Genomic DNA, 20,474 nt, shown 5'->3' on the forward strand with positions numbered 1-20,474 from the left:
TCACTAAAGGGTTAAACGCGGCCGGGCTTCAAACACTCCCCCCCCCCAACGCCTCCCCACTCCCCCTCCCCTTTTTGCCCCCCCCCCACCCCGCGCGTCGCTAGGAGGTCATCAAGCGCTCTGTCCAGTCCGCGTTCGCAAGCCCCTCTGCTTCCCGCCCATCGGGCCCGTGGCTGCTTACGAAGAGGTGTGCGCTCACCGAGGGGCGTGTTCCAGCACTGGGAGACGCCGAGCGCCCCCGGGTTAGACCTCAGAGCGGAGCCAGCCATGGAGCGGGGCGGGGGAAAGTTTGGCACCCTGGAAGGGGTTGTCAAACTAGGGTGGGCGGGGCGCCCGAGGGTACTTTAGCCCTCCGAATTCAGGGTCGCCCGCTGCCCGGACCTGAGGCGGTGTGCGGCCATGGACCGCGGAGCTGCCGCGGCCCAGGGCACTGCCCCGCCTCAGGTTGGCGAGCAGCCCGCGGAGTCTCCAGAGCCGCCGCCGCCGTGGCCACCGCCGAAGCCGCCGCCGTCAGCGCCGGCGCGAGCTCCTCAGCTGCTCCACGCGCCTTCGCCGGCACCGGCACCGCAGTTCTGTCCAGAGCCTGCTCCAGAACCCGGTCCGGAGGCGATCCCAGAACCAGCCCCAGAACTAGACACACAAGCGATCTCAGAACCAGCCACGGAACCAGCCCCCGAGCCGGCCCCAGAACCAGCCACAGATCCGGCCCCTGAGCCGATCCCAGTACCAGCCGTAGAACCGGCCCCCGAGCCGGCCCCAGAACCAGCCACAGAACCAGCCACAGAGTCCTGCCCTGAGCCGGCTCAAGTGTCCTGTCCGGAGCCGAGCCCAGCACCACATCTATTGCAGTGTCCGGTGGTCGCTCCAGAGAAAGGTCTAAGGACCTCGCCATCGCCACGAACGCTAGTGCCAGTGCCGTTGTCCAATATAAAGGTAAGAAAAAGATCCCCTGGGGCGGGAGGGAAAGAACCCAGGCGAGGCCGGATGGCTAATCAGCTTGCGGGACTCTGGGCACCCTTAGCATCCCATTTGGTTGCCACCGACTAGCAAAGATGCTGGGAAAGATGCGGGGATGGGGGAGCCCAGGGGACTGGGAAGCGGTTGGGAGGCGGGAAGCAACATGTGGAAGTGAGAGTGGGCTGTTTGGGGCTAGAAACGGGGGTGATAGCACCGGTTGGGAGTCGGAGCAGTTTTCCTCATGAGGAGAAGTGACAGTGCGGTGAGCGCCTATATCTTGAAAACGAAGAGGAAGCCCAGGGAGCGCAAGAGACCTAGAGAGGTGTTAGGGGCTGGCCCAAGGTACACAGGGACGGGATTGGGGAGGGGGTGGGCGGTGGGATACACCTCTTAGCCGCGGTCACTGCCGCAGAGGCCCAAGCTGCGGAACAGCAGCGTCTGTTTGGCCCCCTCCCTGCCATTGGGGAGGGGGTTCCTCAGCTGGGGCACAACTGGCAACGCTCCAGGGAGGGGCCCGGAGCCTCTGTTGGCTGCTGGGCGCTGGTACTCCGCGTGGGGATGAGGGGTTGGGCGGCGCCCACGCGCACTGCAGGGGAAGGGCAGGGTTCGCAGGGGAGGAGGGGGAGAGCATGCGTATGTCGAAGCCACCATTCCATCTCTCTGCAGGATTTCCCGGCAGGTAGGTGCAAACACGGTGATACAGTGATGGGCCGCGTCACAAACGGTCAACTGGCATCCCGCACTGGTGCCAGTTGGGATGGTACAGGAGCCCCAGTTTAGATACACGAAAATGAGTTGGTATTTGAGAGCATGTGAATGGGAACCCTCATCTCTTCCAGTCTTCAGAGACGACTTCTTAAACGTTGCACTTAGCCGGAAGAAGACCAGTGGAGAATCCTCGGGCACCCGCCCACGGGGGAGGGAGGAGGAAGAAGGTTTTCAGTCCGAAGGTTTTCGGACCCTGAAACCCCGAAACCCAGTTTTCAGTCCTTGCGTTGGACCCTGAAACCCCGAAACCCAGCTCTTCAGAAGGAGTCTTTCTTACTTTCTCTGTGCTCCCCCTACTCTTCGTTTTTCCTAAACTTTGTTCCACAAGATTGTGAAAATCATAATAATGCATACATACACCTTCATTTAGCTTCCCCGCAGAGAAAAACAACAAAACACGGAAACAACACATCACACCAACGATGCCCGTCCATCCTGCTGCTTAGCAGGGCATAGGAACACGGCTCAGAATCCTTCTGCTCTGGACTGTACACTTGTAGAATGTAGGGGAAGGGGATAGGGGTTGGCATCTCTAAATGGAAATGGAAGGGCTGGTTGCTTCCTGAGTTATGACTAGGGAGGCTTGAATTTGCAAAATAACTGAAATGATAAACGACTGAGAAAGAGGAACTCTAAAGGGAAAAGTTTCACAGGGAAAAAAGGGTGCAGAGGTTTCAAAAGAAATAAAATAGAACTGTAGGGAACTAATATATATATATATATATATATATATATATATATATATATATATATATATTTTAATCCAACAACTCCGGTCTCACCAAATGGTGGATCTCCACACGCACACACACACACACACACACACACACACACACACACACACACACCTTCCTGCATCAGAGCAGCCCTTCCCTTCAGTGATCTCAAGAAGGGAAAGGGCGGGGCAGCTAGACCTGGGAGGTCACCCTAACCAGGTGCTTGCTCTTGTCTTTTTGGAAGAGTTTGCATAAAGCTGGTGAGAGGGAGACCAATAAGGACCACCTAACTTGTGGCCTTCTTAAGTGACATTCCATGAACGTGACTGAGAAACTGACATCTGAGGGCTTAATTACCAGGATAGTCAGTGAATGTATGGCCTCTTTGGCCTCTGGAAGACTGACTGGAGGTAGGGAGCTCCAGGGATGAGCCCTGTGACAGTGGGAAAGCATCTCCCAGCAGCTTGACAAGAAAATTTCTATTGCCAGACAGATAAGGAGGATCAAGGTAAGGGGAAGCAGGTTAGCTTCCTCTACATAGTATCCATTCAGGCGTGCTGGCCAACTGACCCACGGGCACTTGGCAGCCCTGGCAGGGGACCAGGACCACCTCCCCCAGTTTCATTTTGCCAAGTAGAGCTGGTCTTTTGTTCAGTCACTTATCTTGCAGAGTGGGCTTCAAAAGGGCCATATAAATGAACCCTAGAGGATTTTGAAGGATGCAAAGATCTGGGTAAATGCTAAAATTCCTGGGAGGAACCCTTCTCCAACACTTGAGGTGTTGCTATGCTATTGCTTTCTGATGCAGATGAGAACATCTGATCTTCAGTGATAGGACCATTCTCTGCTGCATTCTCCTCAGGCAAATAGCACCCATAGCCAGCTGACTTGCATCTTAACATTCAAGGCAAACAGGTTGCCATCTTAGCTAGGGTTGCATTATTCTCAGACACTGCCTCCTTGAGGCAAGCTTAGGGAATGACATACGTGTGTGTGTGTGTGTGTGTGTGTGTGTGTGTGTGTGTGTGTGTACACACACAGAGAGAATCTTAGAGCTCAAAACTAAATATAGCTCTCATCATACAATGAAATCCTACGTGGTAAGACACAGTCAGTACCAGTAGCATGAAACTAGCCTGATAAGTCAAAGGATAAAATGAGCAAAACAAAGGGTTTGAATGTGACTACAGATTTCTCCCAGATAACTTTGCCGACCAATACTGCAGTAAAAAACCCAACATCTTCCAGTGTGTGGTCTGCTCTCTTTGGGGGTTTCAGAACCTGCTGGTTGCAAATCTATGACAAGCATGAGGGTAGGGACTGAGAAAAGGGGGCTCATGTTTTCTTTCTGAATGCCTACTTGGATAACAGTCTGTGAACCAAACCTGTCTATTTCCTTCCTTTCTGAAATGGTTTAATTTCCAGGAAATGAGCCGTGGTCTCCCACCTGGTGGCAACAAGTGTAAGTAAAGATGTGTGAATTGGTTCTTTAACAATGCTATAACTCTCTTTGGGGGTGGGGGTTTACATGTAGACCATATTTGCTTCCCTTCACTCAGCTGTGGTTGAAGAAAGACAGTTTATATTTTTATTCATTGGGTTTTGACCAGCTATGAAATTATAATCACATCATACAGGTGATTAATGAAATACACTTTTATGGCTTTTATTTCTGGGTTAGAGAGGGGTCTCTGTATCTCTCACTCCTAATGACTACACAGCAATTACTATTACATCCCAAACTATAACAGAACAGTTTCCTGGTATTTTTTGCACACATTTTCTTGCAAAGTAGCAAGCATTTGCTTATATGACATCTGGTAATTCTTGCCTGAATGCTTCATATCTTACCTACGTCTGAGCTTCTCAAAGGTAGATACTGTCTCTCCTTCCCAGTGCCTAATATAATTCAGCCCTCCCTATTTTTGCTCAGTACACTTGCTGAAGCTTGAAACCTAGCAATTCCATTTTCAACAATGACGTAGAGACTGCTGCTGTGAATGAATTTAAAAAGGCATTCTCACTCGTTTCAGAGTGAGAAGTAAATGCTTATTTAAATAGCCTGGAATATATAGCCCTTAGGAAATGCAGTCAATCTCTCCATTTTCAGAATGGATGTTAGAACCATAATTAAGAAGAAAATTACTAACAATTAAAAAAAAATGATTTGGAAAGTGTCCTTATCCCCTGCAGTCCCGGCAGCAGCAGACTAATGATGATGTTGTTGGTTTCAGGGGTAATAAATTTTTTTCCTAAGTGAACAGAATATCTGCAGTGACTGTAAACAACTTCAGGATGTAGTTCTAATGTTTAACCTGTTGAAGGTCAGGATGAAATTACTTTCTTTCCTCATAGGTTCTTTCTCCCCTCCTTGCCAGGTTTTGATGATACCATCTGATTTATTTGGTATATTCTGAGAGCTCCTGAGCATTTGCTGCAGGATGTTTTAGAAACGATAATGAGATATTTGTCCAGTGGTCTTTCTTTTCTGAGAATACAGTTCTTTTATGTTTATTAAAATCTCCAACTGGGGCTTCTGCAGATCTGCAGCCCAAAAGGCAAGGCTGAGCCATCAGTTACCCAAAGTGCTTCCAAGAAAAGGGGAAAAATCCATAGAGGCCAGGAAAGCATTCAGGGGCCTTATAATAAGGATTATATAATCCCTACTGCTAGTATGGCACTTTACAGTTTGCAGAATGCTTTCCTCTGCATTATTAACTCTTTTATTCCCCTGAAGAAGGCAGCAGGGTGGGAAAGAGCAAAAATAGAACTTGACACCTAATAGGATATAACTATTAATTTATCTATTATGGATTTTAAAAAATATCCAACATATGGCTTTCTGTGACATGTAGGATACTCATTTGTCTAAGAACAATCTTTTAGCTGACATTCCATCAGCCTTGATTTTTTTCCAAAGCAGTGATTGCTTTTCCCTGTCTGATACTCCCAGAGGAGGCCATCATAGAACAGGAGCCTGAGACGGAAGAAGAAGAGGCACAAGACCCTGAACCTATTACTCCCAAAGAAGGCCTTTTTTTTTTTGGAAAGAAAATAAATAGAAATTCTGCTAGGGATACAGTTCCCAACCTTTCCAAAGCCCGCCGACTGTAATTCTCTCAGTGGAAAAATAAAAACTTAAAGCATTTAAAAAGGAAAGCAGCCATTCCTAAAGGGAGATGCCCCCACCCTCACCAAAGCAAATAAACCTTATTCTCAAAATAGAAAAACAAATTTACAAATTTTTTAAAAAAGAAAGGGACAGTGACCCCAGATAATGAAACTTATACCTCCCCTGAAAATTATTTTAAGAAAAAAAAAGAAATTCTAAAGGGAGGAGCTCCTTGCCCTTTCCAAAGCCCATGAAACATATCCCCAAGAGAAAAATTTTTAATGAAAAGGATGAGAAATCATCTCAAGGTAAACAGTATTTTTAACCCTAAAATTTTCTTGAAATTTATAAACTTTATTTGCACCTCATGGCCCATGCCCAATCTCTCACAAAAATTATGGGGGCAAAAATAAGTCTCCCAAATGTTCACCAATCTCACCAAAGCTCCCTACAGTTATTTCTTCCAATTATACGAAATGTCCAAAATAGGCAAATCCTTAGAGACAGAAAGTAGATTAGTGGTTGCCAGGAGGTGAAGGAAGGGGGGAGGGGAAGTGTGGGTGATAGCTAAAGGGTACAGGGTTTCTTTGGGAGATGATAAAAATGTTCTGAAATTAGACAGTGGTGATGTTTGCACGACTTGTGAATACACTAAAACCCACTGACTTGTATGCTGTAAAATGGTGAATTTTATGTTATGCAAATTAGATCTCAATTTAAAAAATAAGTAAAGATCGTTCATCCAACTATATGATAATGAACCTACTACCTTCCCACAAATAAGCAAACAAAACAAATGAATAAATAAGGAAAAAAAGAAATTTTAAAAGAGGGGATCCTCTTAAGGACCTCCAACCTCACCAAGAAAAATAACTTTTATTCACCCCCAATTTTTTTTTCTTTTGAGAAAAACAAACAAAAAAGGAAATCTCTTCAAGAGCAGATACTTTCAAAATCATCAAAATCGATGAAACTTACTAATCCCTCCACCCAGATACACACAAACATTTTAACTTAACAAAAAGAATGAAATATTAAAGGTTAGGGTCCCTAATCTTACCAAATCTCCTGAATTTTTAATTCCCATAAAAGGAAAAAAAAGGAACAAAAGAAATAAATCCTCCCAAAGGGAGATGCCCCATCCTCACCAAAGCACATGAATATTATTTCAATTTCTTTATTGAAATATTTTACAATTTCTTTAAGATTTAAAAGAAAATTAATGAAGGAAGGATGTGTATATTGGTGGAGGGGATAATACCAATGAAACGAAAACAAAATCCTCTTAAAAAGAAGTGCTCCAACCTCACAAAGACACATGAACTTTTCTGTTCAAACACAACGAAGACAAATGCAGAAAAGAAGAAAAAAATAAAAGGAAATCCCTCTAATGAGAGGTGACCTGAATTCATCCAAACCCAAAAGCTTTATTTTTAATATAGGAAAATTTTAACTTGGAAGAGAAAGGTAGGAGAGAAACAGAAACAAAATCAAGAAAACCCTCTTAAGGAAAGATGTCCCCAGTCTCCACAAAGCTCCCTTTTCTCAAAACAAGTACATACATTTAGAATTAGAGGGGAAAGAAGGAAGAAAATGAATATATTTTAAAAGAGAAACCTCCTTTTTAGGGAATGAAGAAGCCCCCAAACTCACCAAGTCCCTGAACATTTTTTCTCCAAGAAAAAAGAGAGAGAGAAACAAAGAGGGAGGTGAGAGAAGAGGAGGAGGAAAGGGAGAGAAAGGAAGGGAGGAAAAAAAGGGGGTAGAATGGGAGGAAGGGATGGAAGAGGAGGAAGAAGAAAGTTAATTAAGGGATAATTTTTAAAAAGAAGAAATTCTCAGGGAAGATGAACCAATGAAAATAATGAATGTTATTGAAAATAATGAATGTTATTCCTGATAATCAATGCATTCCACCCCGCATAAAAAGGAGAAAAACCCACAAAATTTCCTAAAGCTTCTTCAAAGGGAGATGCACCCAATCTCACCCAAACCCAGGTGCCTTATCTGTCTTCCAGCCTTCAAATATTTATTTTTTTAATAAAAGGAAAGGAAAAGAAATCCTTTCAAAGAGAGATGTTCCCAATCTTATTTCTTCCAAATAATTTATTTTAAAGAAAAGGAAAGAAAAATCCTCCTAAGAAGGGCTCCCCAACCTCATTAAAGCCAGTGGCCTTTATAGCTCCTCTCCACAAAACCTAGTTTTCAAAAAATGAAAATCCTCCAAACCTGAAGACAGATGCTCCCTCAACCCTACCAAAAACAATGAACCTTTTCCCCAGAGATGATTTTTAAAGAAAAATACTTCCATCATACGAGATACCTTCAACTTCACTAAAATCAATAGACCTTATTCCTCTCCACACACAAAAGGAAAAAAAGAAAAAGAGAAATTTAACAGGAAAAGAAGAGAAACCCTCCTAAGGCAAGTTGGCCATAATCTCACCAACACCATTGAACTTTATTCCCCTAAATTTTTTTTTAAAGAAAGAGCCAAAAAGAGAAAAAAAAAGGCCTGTCTTTTAAGAAAAAGTATCCTCTCCACCCATCCCACTCTAAAGACTAGAAAGTGTTATACAAAGAAAAGGTAATATCATTCGAGAAAAGTACCAGTGAACCTTAAATTCAGCACGTGAGGCTGAAGGGTAGTCAATGGTTAATCCCAGGCTGGCTTCCCTCTGCCTCCAGCCCATTTCTGGTTACCTTTCCAATCTGTCATTCAGGCTGTACACTCAGTAAAGGAAAACCCTGTCCATGGAAAACAGAATTAAGAAGGCAAAGCTTCTGAGGATAAATCATATACCTCTTTTCCAAACCAAACAGAAATGATTTGGGAATTAGCTGCATCATCATTCTGCTCTAATACTATAGAAACTCAAGAGTTGATGATAAACTTTAAAGCAATGACACGCTTACTATTAATTTTCAAATTAGATAAACACCCCTACCTAGCACAGAAGGAGCTTAGCCAATTCAATAATGGGGTTCTGACAGTGGTTTAATCATGTGCTCACTTAAATGTCTGTTCTCATAGAGCGATAAAGGGCTTCACTCACAAATACATACAATTTGCAAGTCAGATTTATAAGCAGAGAATAAGACTCAATGTTTTCCAAATTTTTTAATTCATTTACTTATTTAAAAATTAAAGTGAAGGACCTACTGTATAGCACAGGGAACTATATTCAATATCTTGTAATAACCTATAATGAAAAATAATATGAAAAGGATATGTGTGTATATATATATATATATAATATATAACTGAATCACTTTGCTGTACACCTGAAACTAACACAACATTGTAAACTAACTGTACTTCAATTTTAAAAATGGTTAAAATATTTTAAAAATTAAATTGAGTACCTGCTCTATGTCCTACATGCTTAGCACTGAGGAATCCACGGTGGGCAAAATCACATAGATGAGATTTCCTTTAAGAAGCAATGGTAAATGAGGGACCCAATTACCAAAACAGATGTACAGGGAGTGATTATTTGTTTTACCAGATGTACTTTACCAAGGTATTCACTCAGTCAATTCTCTCAGCATACCTCTTCTTAAACAAAAATGTAATGTAATAAAATAATGGAATATATGCTAATTTCAGAGAATGTGGAAAATCATGAAAGCTTCCAGAAAGTAAATAAAAATTATGTAGCACCCTGCCATTCAAGGGATAATTACTGTTAATATTTTGATATATTTTTTCCATTTATTTTCTCTGAATATATGCTTATAGTCTACAATAGTAAGACTTTAGGGAATGTGCAATTATGTCTCAGGCTTCCCCCGTCCCAGTCACCTTTCCCACTTAATTATTAGATTACGTACATTGTTCTACATTATATTTAGGAAACACTCATTAACTTTAGCTTAAAGTGTATCTACCTGTATGATCTGCTTGATAAACATGTGCTTGAAACATAACTGTTCAGGGATGTATTTGCAGTGTAAAGCAATGAGAGTATACATTTTATGTAGATACAATTGTTGTATCTACACAAACAAATGTCCCATATATAAATAGTTGACTGAGCTCACGTTTACTAACAGCACTTTCTTGGTCATCTAGATTTCATTTGTCCAGCTAGCTTTTGTGACTTGTGTTTCGAGGAGACCCAGAACAAAATCCACCTTCTTCCTACTGTTAAATTCCCAAAAGGAAAATCTAAATTTCTGAGACTCTATTGGGTCACTTTTAGCCATATGCAAAGATGTACTGATGGTTTTGTCTCTTTAACACAAACTCACAGCATCGTGCTCTTCTGGGTGCCTCCTACCCAGAAGGGAAATACGTATGTGTGAGGACATTAACAACAATTATTAGGAGAAAGACTATTCAATTCATCCAGCTTTCATTAACCAAATGTGGTAGAAAATTGAGAGAGTTAATAAACTGTATACAATCCAACCAGGGTTGAATCAGTAATTTAAAAGGCGAGTGTAATGCACTTCTTTTAAGATCAGAATCTTCAGCCTTGTCTGCAGCACTTAGAGATTTTCATCTTCCAAAGCATTACAGGCATTTGCTGTTTAAGCCTTTTGCTTTTAAAGAGCCTATAAAAGAGATATTGGCCCCTGAGAGCAAGGATTCCCTTTGCCTTTTTTCCCTCCCAGCAGCACAGGGCGAGGCATGTGATACTGTGGGATTCTGAGAGATAGGCATGATGCTCCCACCCAGAGTTTTGTCAGTTCTTCTGAAAGGAGAGGTGATGGGCATGGGGACTGAGCCTGGCCCCTGCCTACAAGAGTAGGAGAGGGCTGGAATCACTGCTTGCAGGGCTCAAGTAAGAACATCCAGAATCCTGAATGTTCATTCATTTGCTTTCTCCTGCAGCTAATATCCCTTCTGGGATTTTGCAGCGTGAGGCAGGAAATGAAAGGTACCTGCTGAGTAAAATTTGTTAATCTCCTTGGCTGTGAGTACAGATACTTGAAACCAGGAAAATTTTCATTAAGCCCAGGCTTTGTCAATTGAGTCCCCATTCTCCTGAAGTGGCTCCAGCATGACAGCACCATCCTCCAAACCCCAACTCTAACAGTAGTCTCTGCATCTCATTTTAGAATTACCTTGATTGTTAACTTTCCCTTAATAAGTGTCATTTGCATCTATTACTACCTTTAACATATTATTTCATGGTTTACTTACATCACTGTACATCTCCCTTTCAGTATAAAAGGAAAATGTGATGTAGCTTTACTAAAACAGCTAAGCATAAACAGCAGAGAGGCTACAAAACAAGATTACTGATTTCAGAAAATTAACAAGTTAGTGCCCTTCTCACTAACCTCAATTAATGCTTACTGTGACAATTTCCCTCCTGCCAGGCTTGAGTAGAACATAACTTTTCTCTTACCCATAATTTGGATATTGTTGTCACTTTCTCCCTCACTTTAATTGGTTTGACTGTTAAGACTAATTAAAATGATAATTTTGGTGTTTGCTGTGGTCTCCTTTGCTTTAATGTACTCAACTGGGTGACAAGACCTCCAGGGCAGTTTTGTTTGTTTTTGGCTTCACTTTGGTTTCACATGGAATCAAAGCACCCCCTCAGTGGCTCTCTTCATGGTTTTCCTATTATATTGCTTCTCACTAGTGAGTCCTCTGTCTAGAAGTTCTTGGAAAAGCTTTATTTTGTCTTTCCATCATCCCTCATCAGAACTAAACTTTTAAAAGTTTTTAAAAAAGATGAAAAAGTCTTTCCTTCTAATGGTGCAAAACGAAGATAGACATTCCCAGGCAGCTTGAAAGCCTGCTTTTTATTTATTTATTTTTTTTGGTTTGTATCCACTATAGTATAAGCATCATTGTGAACTACACATATCTGCTAATTAATTCATTAAATGTTAATAATTAGGCATTGGTGTTTTAAATGCTTTACAATATGATACATATTTGGAGGACTGTTACAGAAGTATTTTAGAGTGTTTTACTGGTATTTGAGGAAACTGGTTGGGGGTTTGGAAGATGCAATGGGAAGGCATTATTACTTTTTCAATTGAGAAGAATGGAATAAAGTTGCCCACTATCTGAAATTCACTATCCAGCGTTTTCGGGGATGGACTAGATTCAGATATGAGAGATTACCTGATAGCAAATTCACGTTGACATAAGAAATTTAGGGGAAAGAATGAAGTTGTCTGAGGTAAGTGGGAACAATATATCTTCCTCAAACCTAGAGAAAAGTGGAATTAAATTAAATTAAGCAATGACAGTGAAAAGTATCAGACAGAGGTGCAGCTATGCCTGATTTGGGCAGGTTAGGCCAGGGCCTACAGACAGGAGAGTGAGGTATATGGACTTAGAAAAAAGGCGACTTTGATAAAATTGTAGAGTACAGATTGAAATCTTGTGGAAAATAAAGTAGATTGGGGAAAGTCCTATTGAAACTTTGAAGGCAACCTGCAAAATTGTGTATATCATCTGATTGATGAGGTATAACCATTGGAGGGCTGTTGATTAGTAAAATAATGACTGAAGCAGAGGGTTGGCTGATGGGGCATATAATTAAACACTACAAAACTTTCAATTTCCTTGTATACCAAATTCCAGACTGTCCTGAAAGGGACCTTTGGAGATCAGCTAGTCCAGTGTTTTAAAAACCTTTTTAGCCATAGAATCTTTTTATGTTTTTCTCAATGAAATCAAGTGAAAGCCTACAAGAAGTATTTCATTAGTCCTCCTCTATGCTAGTTTGGGTTTGTAACTGACATGCCTTCCCAGCTCTTTATTTTAAGCTAATAGGAAAGTGAGTTTGTACTCCCTGTTTATTACTGGCTTCTTAGCAAGGATGCTGGTGAGGTAGGAATACACTGTATAGTAAAAAAGAAACAAGTCAGAGTTTAACATTTGGCCTAAAATATTCCAGAAAGTAGATAATACTGTCCTGGAAACATGTCATTTTAGAGTTCCTCCCTCCTCACTCACCCTAGGAATGTATTACAACTATCTTATAAAGTGGGTTGTCATAATGTACGCTGTCTTTGCTTGTAGGAACATTTTTATTATTGGGGATTGTGTTCCTGACCAAGGACACCACACCAAGTAAATTGTAGATATAACTAAAAATATGTAATAAAAGCTAATATATAACTGTAAGCTTCTGTAATAATTTAAAACAGCAAAATTGTTCCAACACCTATAAAATGGGCATAAATGTACCATACACACTGATTTTGTAAGGGGCCCCAGTGTACTATAAATGTACATGCAGCACATAAAAGAGCCAATTCTACATAAATTTTATCTATTGTTATTATTTACTTAGAATTTGCACTCTGCCCGCATCCAAAAAGGATATAAAGTATCCTACAAAATTAAACACATATAAAATAGGACAATTAAGCACAAATAAAAACAGAACAAAACCAATTCAAAGCAGTGGTGAATGAGACTTTAATATATGCTAGTTGTAATAAACCCTAATGACACATTTAATTAGCAGTACTTTTGTTTGCTGCCTTTGGTGGTAGAAAAACTTTGGGGAATGATTTGAATGACTCAGGCCTCTTAAAGTTGGTATCTGAGGAAGTCTGAGCTAATGCCTCATTTTTATGCAATACATCTTCCTGTAGCAAGCTGCAGCAACCACAGAACGAAGAACTAAATGTTGCCAGGATTGTGGTAGAGGTGTTAATTAGTTGTCCTAATTAACATAGGTTTGGGTTGTTTTGGTGTGCCTGAATTTTTCTAATATTCTAATGCATGTATGCAACTGTGAGGCATATGAGTATTGGACCTTCTCAAATAAAATTCTATTTCAAATAAAATTTATTTCTGAAATAAGTCCAAATGGTACCTTGCAGCCAGACATTCAATAGTTTGGACTCTTTCTTGGATTGGGAGTTACTTCAGATTGATTCTAGGCCTGATTCCACTTTACATAGCTGTGTAATGTGGGGTAAATTGCTTAATCTTTCCATGGCTTAGCTTTTGTGTCTCTTAAATTAAGCCAATAATGTGCAGCTGACTCAGCTCAGCTCAGCAGTCTCCTCCAGCAAGTCTTCACTGTTATCCCATCTAGGCTGGGTGCCCTTCTTCTGGGCTCCCTACCACCCTGTACAAACTTCTGCTTCTCATTTGCTTCTCATAAACTGAGATTATCAACTTGAATATCCCATTAGGGCTATAAGGATAAAGCTCTTAGGGCCTAACATACTGCCTGCCACTCAATACATGGTGTCTGAACTACTTTATGAAAATGCCATAAAGGCTGAATGAGAAATTAGATTTTAAACATATATTTTAAAAATAAGAAATATGCAAATGCTAGCTTATTTTAGTATCGTTTGTATATATGCCATGATATTTGCTATCATCACTTTCTATCTTTAGGTATGTAGGTAAGTTTTAATATATTCACCCCTCAAAAAATGGACTTAACAACTCAGGTGCATTGCCAGTAGGTGATTGTAGGCAGGGCTGCCTCATATCCTCCCAGAGGGCTGTAGTTTTTTCTAACTCAGACAGAGGGACCCTACACATTAGTAGCAGCCGTGTATTGATCATGTGGATTTGAATTACTAGTCTTTGGTTATATGCATAGTTAATCTTGACAAAAATGAGAATGATGAGTTATCTAGTCAGTTCTTTTAAAAAAACAAAATGCAAATTTATTAAAACACTCAAGTATAGCAACACTAAAGAATATTATACTTAATTATAGTATATAGAGAGCAGGGTTAAACACATAACTAGGTACCAGTTGGTAGTCTTATCACTAATCTTAACTGTTAATTAGGATTTAATCTATTTATGGTATTCTTTTAACCATAATTGAAAAGCTCCTGACTCATTGCCTTGGTGTTAAATTTCTCCTGTATCTGACACTTGAATTTGGAGCTAGGTGTCAATATGACTATTCTGAGGTTCTCCCTTTCTTGTGAGGAATAAAAAGCAACAACTAAGCTTTGATGTCCCCTTGGCAGTCCAAGTTTTATCCAAAATAGCTTTCTACTAGTTACAGGAAAAGCCTTAATTTGTTTCACCAATGCCTGAGCACCCTGACCTTGAAAATGGTCTGATCAAGAAAGTGAATACAGAGTCTCTACTTAGACAGCAGGAAACCCTAATGACCATCTTGTTTCCAATCAGAAGGAACTTTTTCATTAAAGGAGGTAGAAAACTTCTACCCTTTCTAGAATAGCTACTGGGCAGGATCACCACATAAAGTTGTACAGGTTGTACACTATGTGAGGCTGCCATGACTAAGGGGAACACCTTTCACAAAGTAGACATCATATAGATGGATATAGATATAGATATAGATAGATATTTATTCTAAACAGTTTTCCTGAAGATGGCAGTCAAGTGCCTCATGCTAACAAAATCAGTTGACCCCTGAACAACTCTGAGGTTAAGGGCACCAACCTTCCACGCAGTCGAAAATCCTCATATAATTTATAGTTGGCCCTCCATATCCGGGCTTCCTCCTTATATGCACTTCCTCCATATCCAAGGTTCCGCATCTGTGGATTCAACCAACCACAAATCGTGTAGTACTGTACTATTTACTATTGAAAAAATTTCCACGTGTAAGTGGACCTGCACAGTCAAACCCATGTTGTTCAAGAGTCAACTGTATTATGACAATTTTCTGACAAATGGAACTAAAATATTTTTAGCAAATGGTGCCTTTTCCTGATGTGCCTTATGGGCTGATCCTGATACTAATTCTTTACATTTAAATACAATGGCTCTCTTTGTAACTCCCTAGAAGCCTATAAACCATATGCTCAGAACTGATTTCCAAAATATCCTATTTTATTTCATATCACATTTACCTTGGGCATCATTTTATGGGCCCAGCATGCTTCCACTGTGCCACTCTGCTAGGTGTGACCATCATTTTAAAACAGAAAATTGTGACAAGGATTTGAACCAGGAATTTATAGGGGCACAGTCATGGGCAGGCATGCATCCACAGGTACACAGTGGTACATTTGCTCCCAGGAACATACCCAAGTATACATACTCCAATAGCTGAACAGCCTGGTAGGTAGGCACAAGTGCACACGTGCGCGTGTGCGCGCGCACACACACACACACACACACACACACACAAATAGAGATTTAGTTGGACATTGAAGCATATGAAGGAGGAGGCTCTGGCTGCTCACTGTGGTGCCAAGCTCTTGCCCAGCTCTCCTATTTAACCTATTTTCAGCCTGTTTCACTCCCACAAGGCAATGAGTTCCCTAAAGTTTGCATGCTCTCATGTGAGTTCATTTCAACAAACCACTTTTAGGGCGTACTAGTGACAAAGAACTGTGCTAAGTAGATATAGGGACCCACTCAGTCTTGGAAGGTTATTTGAGGGAGGTAAGATCTGAACTGTGTCTGAAGTTTAAGTAGGACTTTGATAAGTAAATGTGGGAAAAGAGACAGGAGGCAGAGGGACTATCTTAAGCATAGACATGGAAGAATTAGAAAGGGCGATGCTCTGAGAGTCCCACAAAGACGTTTGGAACATTTAGTGCATCAGGAAGAAAGGCTAGAAAACTTAGTTGGGAGGTAAATTGCAGAAGGCCTTGAATGCCATGTGAAGGAACACGTGTTTTATTCCATAAGCAGTGGAGAATCATGGAAGGTTTTTGATTAAGAGTAACATGACTAGGCTTAGATTTAAGAAAACTGTCAATATATAGGATGGGTTAGCCAGGAAGACTCTAGAGAAAGGGGCATCAATCTATGCAAGATATATTGAGGACCTAATGCAATCAGTATGGGAAAAAGTGGATAGAAGAGATGCTGTTGGGATTTGGTTTGTAATTGATTAAGAGTGGATGGTGGGGAAAGAGAAGAATGGAAGGTGACTCTAAACTTTCTAGCCTGGAGTTGTTAAAATTATAAAAACGACAGGAGCAAGAGCAGGCTTAGGTAGTTTCCAGAGGAAGATCATGAGTACAGTTTTGGAAATTTTGAGTTTGAAGTGTTGGTTATGCTCAGCACAGTGATTAGAGAAGGATGAGAACTTAAGGGTTAAAGGACCAAAGTATGTATGTTTTACCATGAAAAGTAAGCAGGGTGGAAAAAGTTTGTTGCTCCCCCCACTACATACACACTAATTGAAAGCAATGAACAAAATCAATAGAATCAGATAATGGAAGAGAGATGAACATGGACAAATAATGTTTGGGGAAATAGGCAGAGAAAAAGTTATTGATTTTGAAGTTGAAGTATTGAACAAGAAGGGAGAAAGAAGAGAATGTGTAATTTTTTTACAGGAACATTTTCTTTGAAAGTGTCAATCCTGAGTAATTTTTTTCAACAACTTTTCTATCCTCTCCTTTGGCTGTTTTCTCTTTGTTGAGAAAAATCCTCTGAATGGTCTTGAAAGGAGAGGGGATATTGTTCATGTGTTGTGCTCGGATAGAATGCAAGTAGCTTTTCTCTTATTACCCAAGTCTTTATTTGTAAGCCTAGGAATATAGTGTGATTTTGGAAACCAGTAAGGTTAACAGTTATCTAGTTATTAATAGAAGGAGCATGAGAACATTTCTCTTGTGTTAAAGAAGAATATATTCTCTATAACAAAGATTCTATTTTAAAGCTCTTCATATATAGTAGACACTTAATAACTGTTGAATTTATAAGAAATAACAAAACAGTCATAGATAGATAGATAGAGATATAAATATATAGATATTAAGATATCTCCAGAGACAGCAAGCTAATATATACTTAGGGTATTGTAAGAGTAGCTCTGAAAATGTTGAGGGGAGGTAGGGACTTTCTTAAAGAAAACTATTCTTACCAGGTAAACTTTGTCTTTTAGGTATGAACTGAATAATAAGCCCCTTAACATAGCAGCAGAAAGTGGAGGAAACAAAGGGCAAGCCAGATGGAATAATCAGGGAATAAATTGACAAATGTTTGAAAGTGTGAACTGAAAGCTTGGTAGGCCCCCAGCCCTTTGCTAGTTGGTGTGGAAAGAACAAGGGTAGATGTGAAGGCTGCAATCTCACTTGGAAAAAAAAACATGTACACCAGAGACAGGTACATAACAATACAAGAAAATATACGATTAGGTTACAGCAAGTGTAGGTCAGAGAGTAATGCTGTATGATTATAAAAGAGGGGAACGATAAGGGATGGAGTAGTTAAGGAAGGCTTCCTGATGGAGGTGAGATCAATGAAACCTAGATCTGAGAGCAACATACACAAAGACTTGGATGCAGCAAGGACTCTATTCAACTGATATCAAAGAGTTTTGAGAGAAAGGCAGGATTTGGACTTTATTCTGTACAGCAGGGTATTATTTAATGTTCTTGAGTAGGAGAGTAACATAATAAAAGTAATTTTATCTGATATATATTGTGATAGTGAGAAAGATAGATTGGAGGGGATAAGATAGGAGGCAGGGAGATTACCTAGGCTGTTGCAAAAATCCAGGTGAGAGATGACGGTGGCCTGCTTATTGAAAGCAATGATGATCATTTGTTCATTCACTTAAAATCATTTCTTGAACACCTACTCTGTGTCAGGCACTGTGCCAATAACTGTAAATTAACTGAAGGAAATTATAGCTAAGTAAAGAAAATAAGACCAAGTATACAAATAACTACAACCCCAAGTAGAAAATGACAATGGCCATGAGAGAAACTCTGAGTTCAAAGGAGATAAGAACTGATTGGAGCCTAGCAGGATGGGGTAGACTTGAGTTCGGAGATGAGTAAAAGTTTTCTTATTTGAGAAAAGATGCTGGGAAGAGTGATAAGAAGGGAATTCTAGGCAAACAAAACAGTGTGAGCAAAGGAACCAAGGTGAGAAAACACTGGGTATTTTTTGGAGACAAGAGCATGTGAAGCTTGGGGATGCAGACAGAAATGAAGAGCTAGGAGAAGGTGGGGGTAGGACAAGTGAATGGAGGTGGATGGGTAAGGAGGAGGGGAAATGGTCAGGGAAGATAGCATAGGACATTAATAATTTCTAATGTTATTTCTACTTTGCAACTCACACTTTGCTCAAACTCTGTCTGTATTCTTTCCAAGGGTCTGGGATGCTTTTGTTTCATTCCTGGCCTACCCACTTCTATGCACCATCTTCTCTGATGTGGGAGCATAAGGTCCTGACTGATAGAGGTGCCCTAGCCTGAGAAAGGAACTGATTCCCGCATGCATCTCATACAAGGCTAGTTTCGACACTAAGTAGTATCTATATTCAATCTTTGGTGTTCAGGGACATCTCTCAGTCTCGGTTTTGCTGCCTGTATATACCTGTTTGACATACCTTTGGAATGCCTTGTCATGCGTGTAAGGAGAACTGTTCCTAATTTGTTTCTCAGTACATTTCAAACTGAGCCTTCAGAGACACTTCTCAATCAGTTACGTTATAGCCATAAAAAGTAGTGGTCTTTCTAGACTACTATTTGATATTTGTATCATACTCTACAGCCTTCTAAAATGCTTCCATATTTCCCATGTCCTATGTCCTTGAATTCTCACCACAACTCTGTATGTGGTATTGGTTTCACCCCCATTGTGCAGATGAGAAAAATGAGGCTAAAGGATAATCAGAGTCAAGATTCAAGCCCAAGGCTCCTGACTCCAAAACCAATCCCTAATCCATGTCAGGCTATTTAGTACCAGGTTTTCAAAGCAGTCCTCTTGAGCCCAAAAATGATATAGTTTCCTCTAAACAAAGTAGGATAATGGGGGCCATCTGACTTTATCTCAGGACTAATTACCTTCCTTAAAGCTAACAAAATCCACAGGCTTAAGATGAGACACAGTTTTAAGGTGGTTGTAATGGTTGTTTCATATAAAACTCTTTTGGATGCTTATAATGATGATTCATTGTGTAAATAGTTTGGGACTTCCTAAGATCAGAATGCTCAGAAGGTTCTATAATTCTTAAGAGATTAAAAAACACACCAGTCTAGATGTTTGGGCCCAGAATTGAGATTTAAGAGGCTGATTCTATTCCTAGCTGTGCCTTTGCGATTTGAGGTAAATCCTTTAACCTCTCACTTATTTATCCATTGGTAAATAAGCATAATTCCCACCATATAGTAACTGGGAAGCACTTTAAAATTCTAAGCTCAAAGGTATTTTAAAGCCTTAAAACTTCTGTAAAGCACTTTGCACAGCTTCAAAATGACTGTGACATCAATACACGGTGGAATTAGTTAATTTAAAACGAGTATATGGAGACAGGGTTAAAGCACAGATTTCTGCCTGTCTACTACTGTTTTTAATAGGCACAGCTGAAGTCTGTGTTCCCCTTTCATATCTGCCACAATGTGGTGTTGCCACAGCAAGTTGGCTCATCCTGCATGCTATCTCCTGCAGGATCATATGTCACTACAACTAATATCCCTGGGTAGAGATTTTTCTAAGGTAGAAGCCTAGTGGAGAAGGTTAATTCTCTATTTCATTTTTCCCCTTTGAAGCCTGGATTGTGTGGAAGGGAAAATGTTTTAGACTTTTTGTAATAATACTTCTCTGTCCTATGCCTTAATGTCCCTGTCTATAAAATGGAGTTACTAAGATCTGCTTCTACCTGCAGAGGCAATATGTGAGCCTAACCGTGGGAGTTGCAGTGTAACATAGTGAGCTTCACAGTCAGACACATTTGGGTTGAAATTCCAGCTCTGTCATTTCCTAGCTCTGTGACCTTGGGCAAAGACCTTCACTCACCTCTCTGAGTCTCATTTTCCTCAATTATCATATGAAATTAATAATTCCCACTTTGTGTGGTTGCTCTAAGGATCCATGGCATAGAAAGTGTTTAGTTCAGTGCCTGGTACCTGATTAGTTCTTTTAAAAAAAATGGTAGCTGCTATGATATGAAAGACACTGGTTTCATTTCAAGCAAGTACTATACTCGCTCACTGTCTCTGCAGCCCCTTCCTGTTCAAAAGGGGTGAATGTTCCACGCAAAATAAGGAAAACATGGGAACAACAAGAGTGGCTAT

The 20,474-nt window shown here is 40.5% G+C and overlaps 1 protein-coding gene across 1 annotated transcript in view; it reads left to right on the forward strand.

Moving 5' to 3' along the window:
* Window positions 1–399: 399 nt before the first annotated feature.
* DGKK (diacylglycerol kinase kappa) overlaps window positions 400–20,474 on the forward strand; it is a 160,520-nt gene continuing 140,445 nt past the window's right edge. Inside the window, exon 1 of the mRNA XM_060002173.1 lies at window positions 400–933. Coding sequence (XP_059858156.1) covers window positions 400–933 — 534 coding nt within the window. The remainder of the gene's footprint in view (window positions 934–20,474) is intronic.

The sequence above is a fragment of the Delphinus delphis genome, chromosome X (assembly GCF_949987515.2).
Source record: "Delphinus delphis chromosome X, mDelDel1.2, whole genome shotgun sequence".
Lineage (NCBI taxonomy): Eukaryota > Metazoa > Chordata > Mammalia > Artiodactyla > Delphinidae > Delphinus > Delphinus delphis.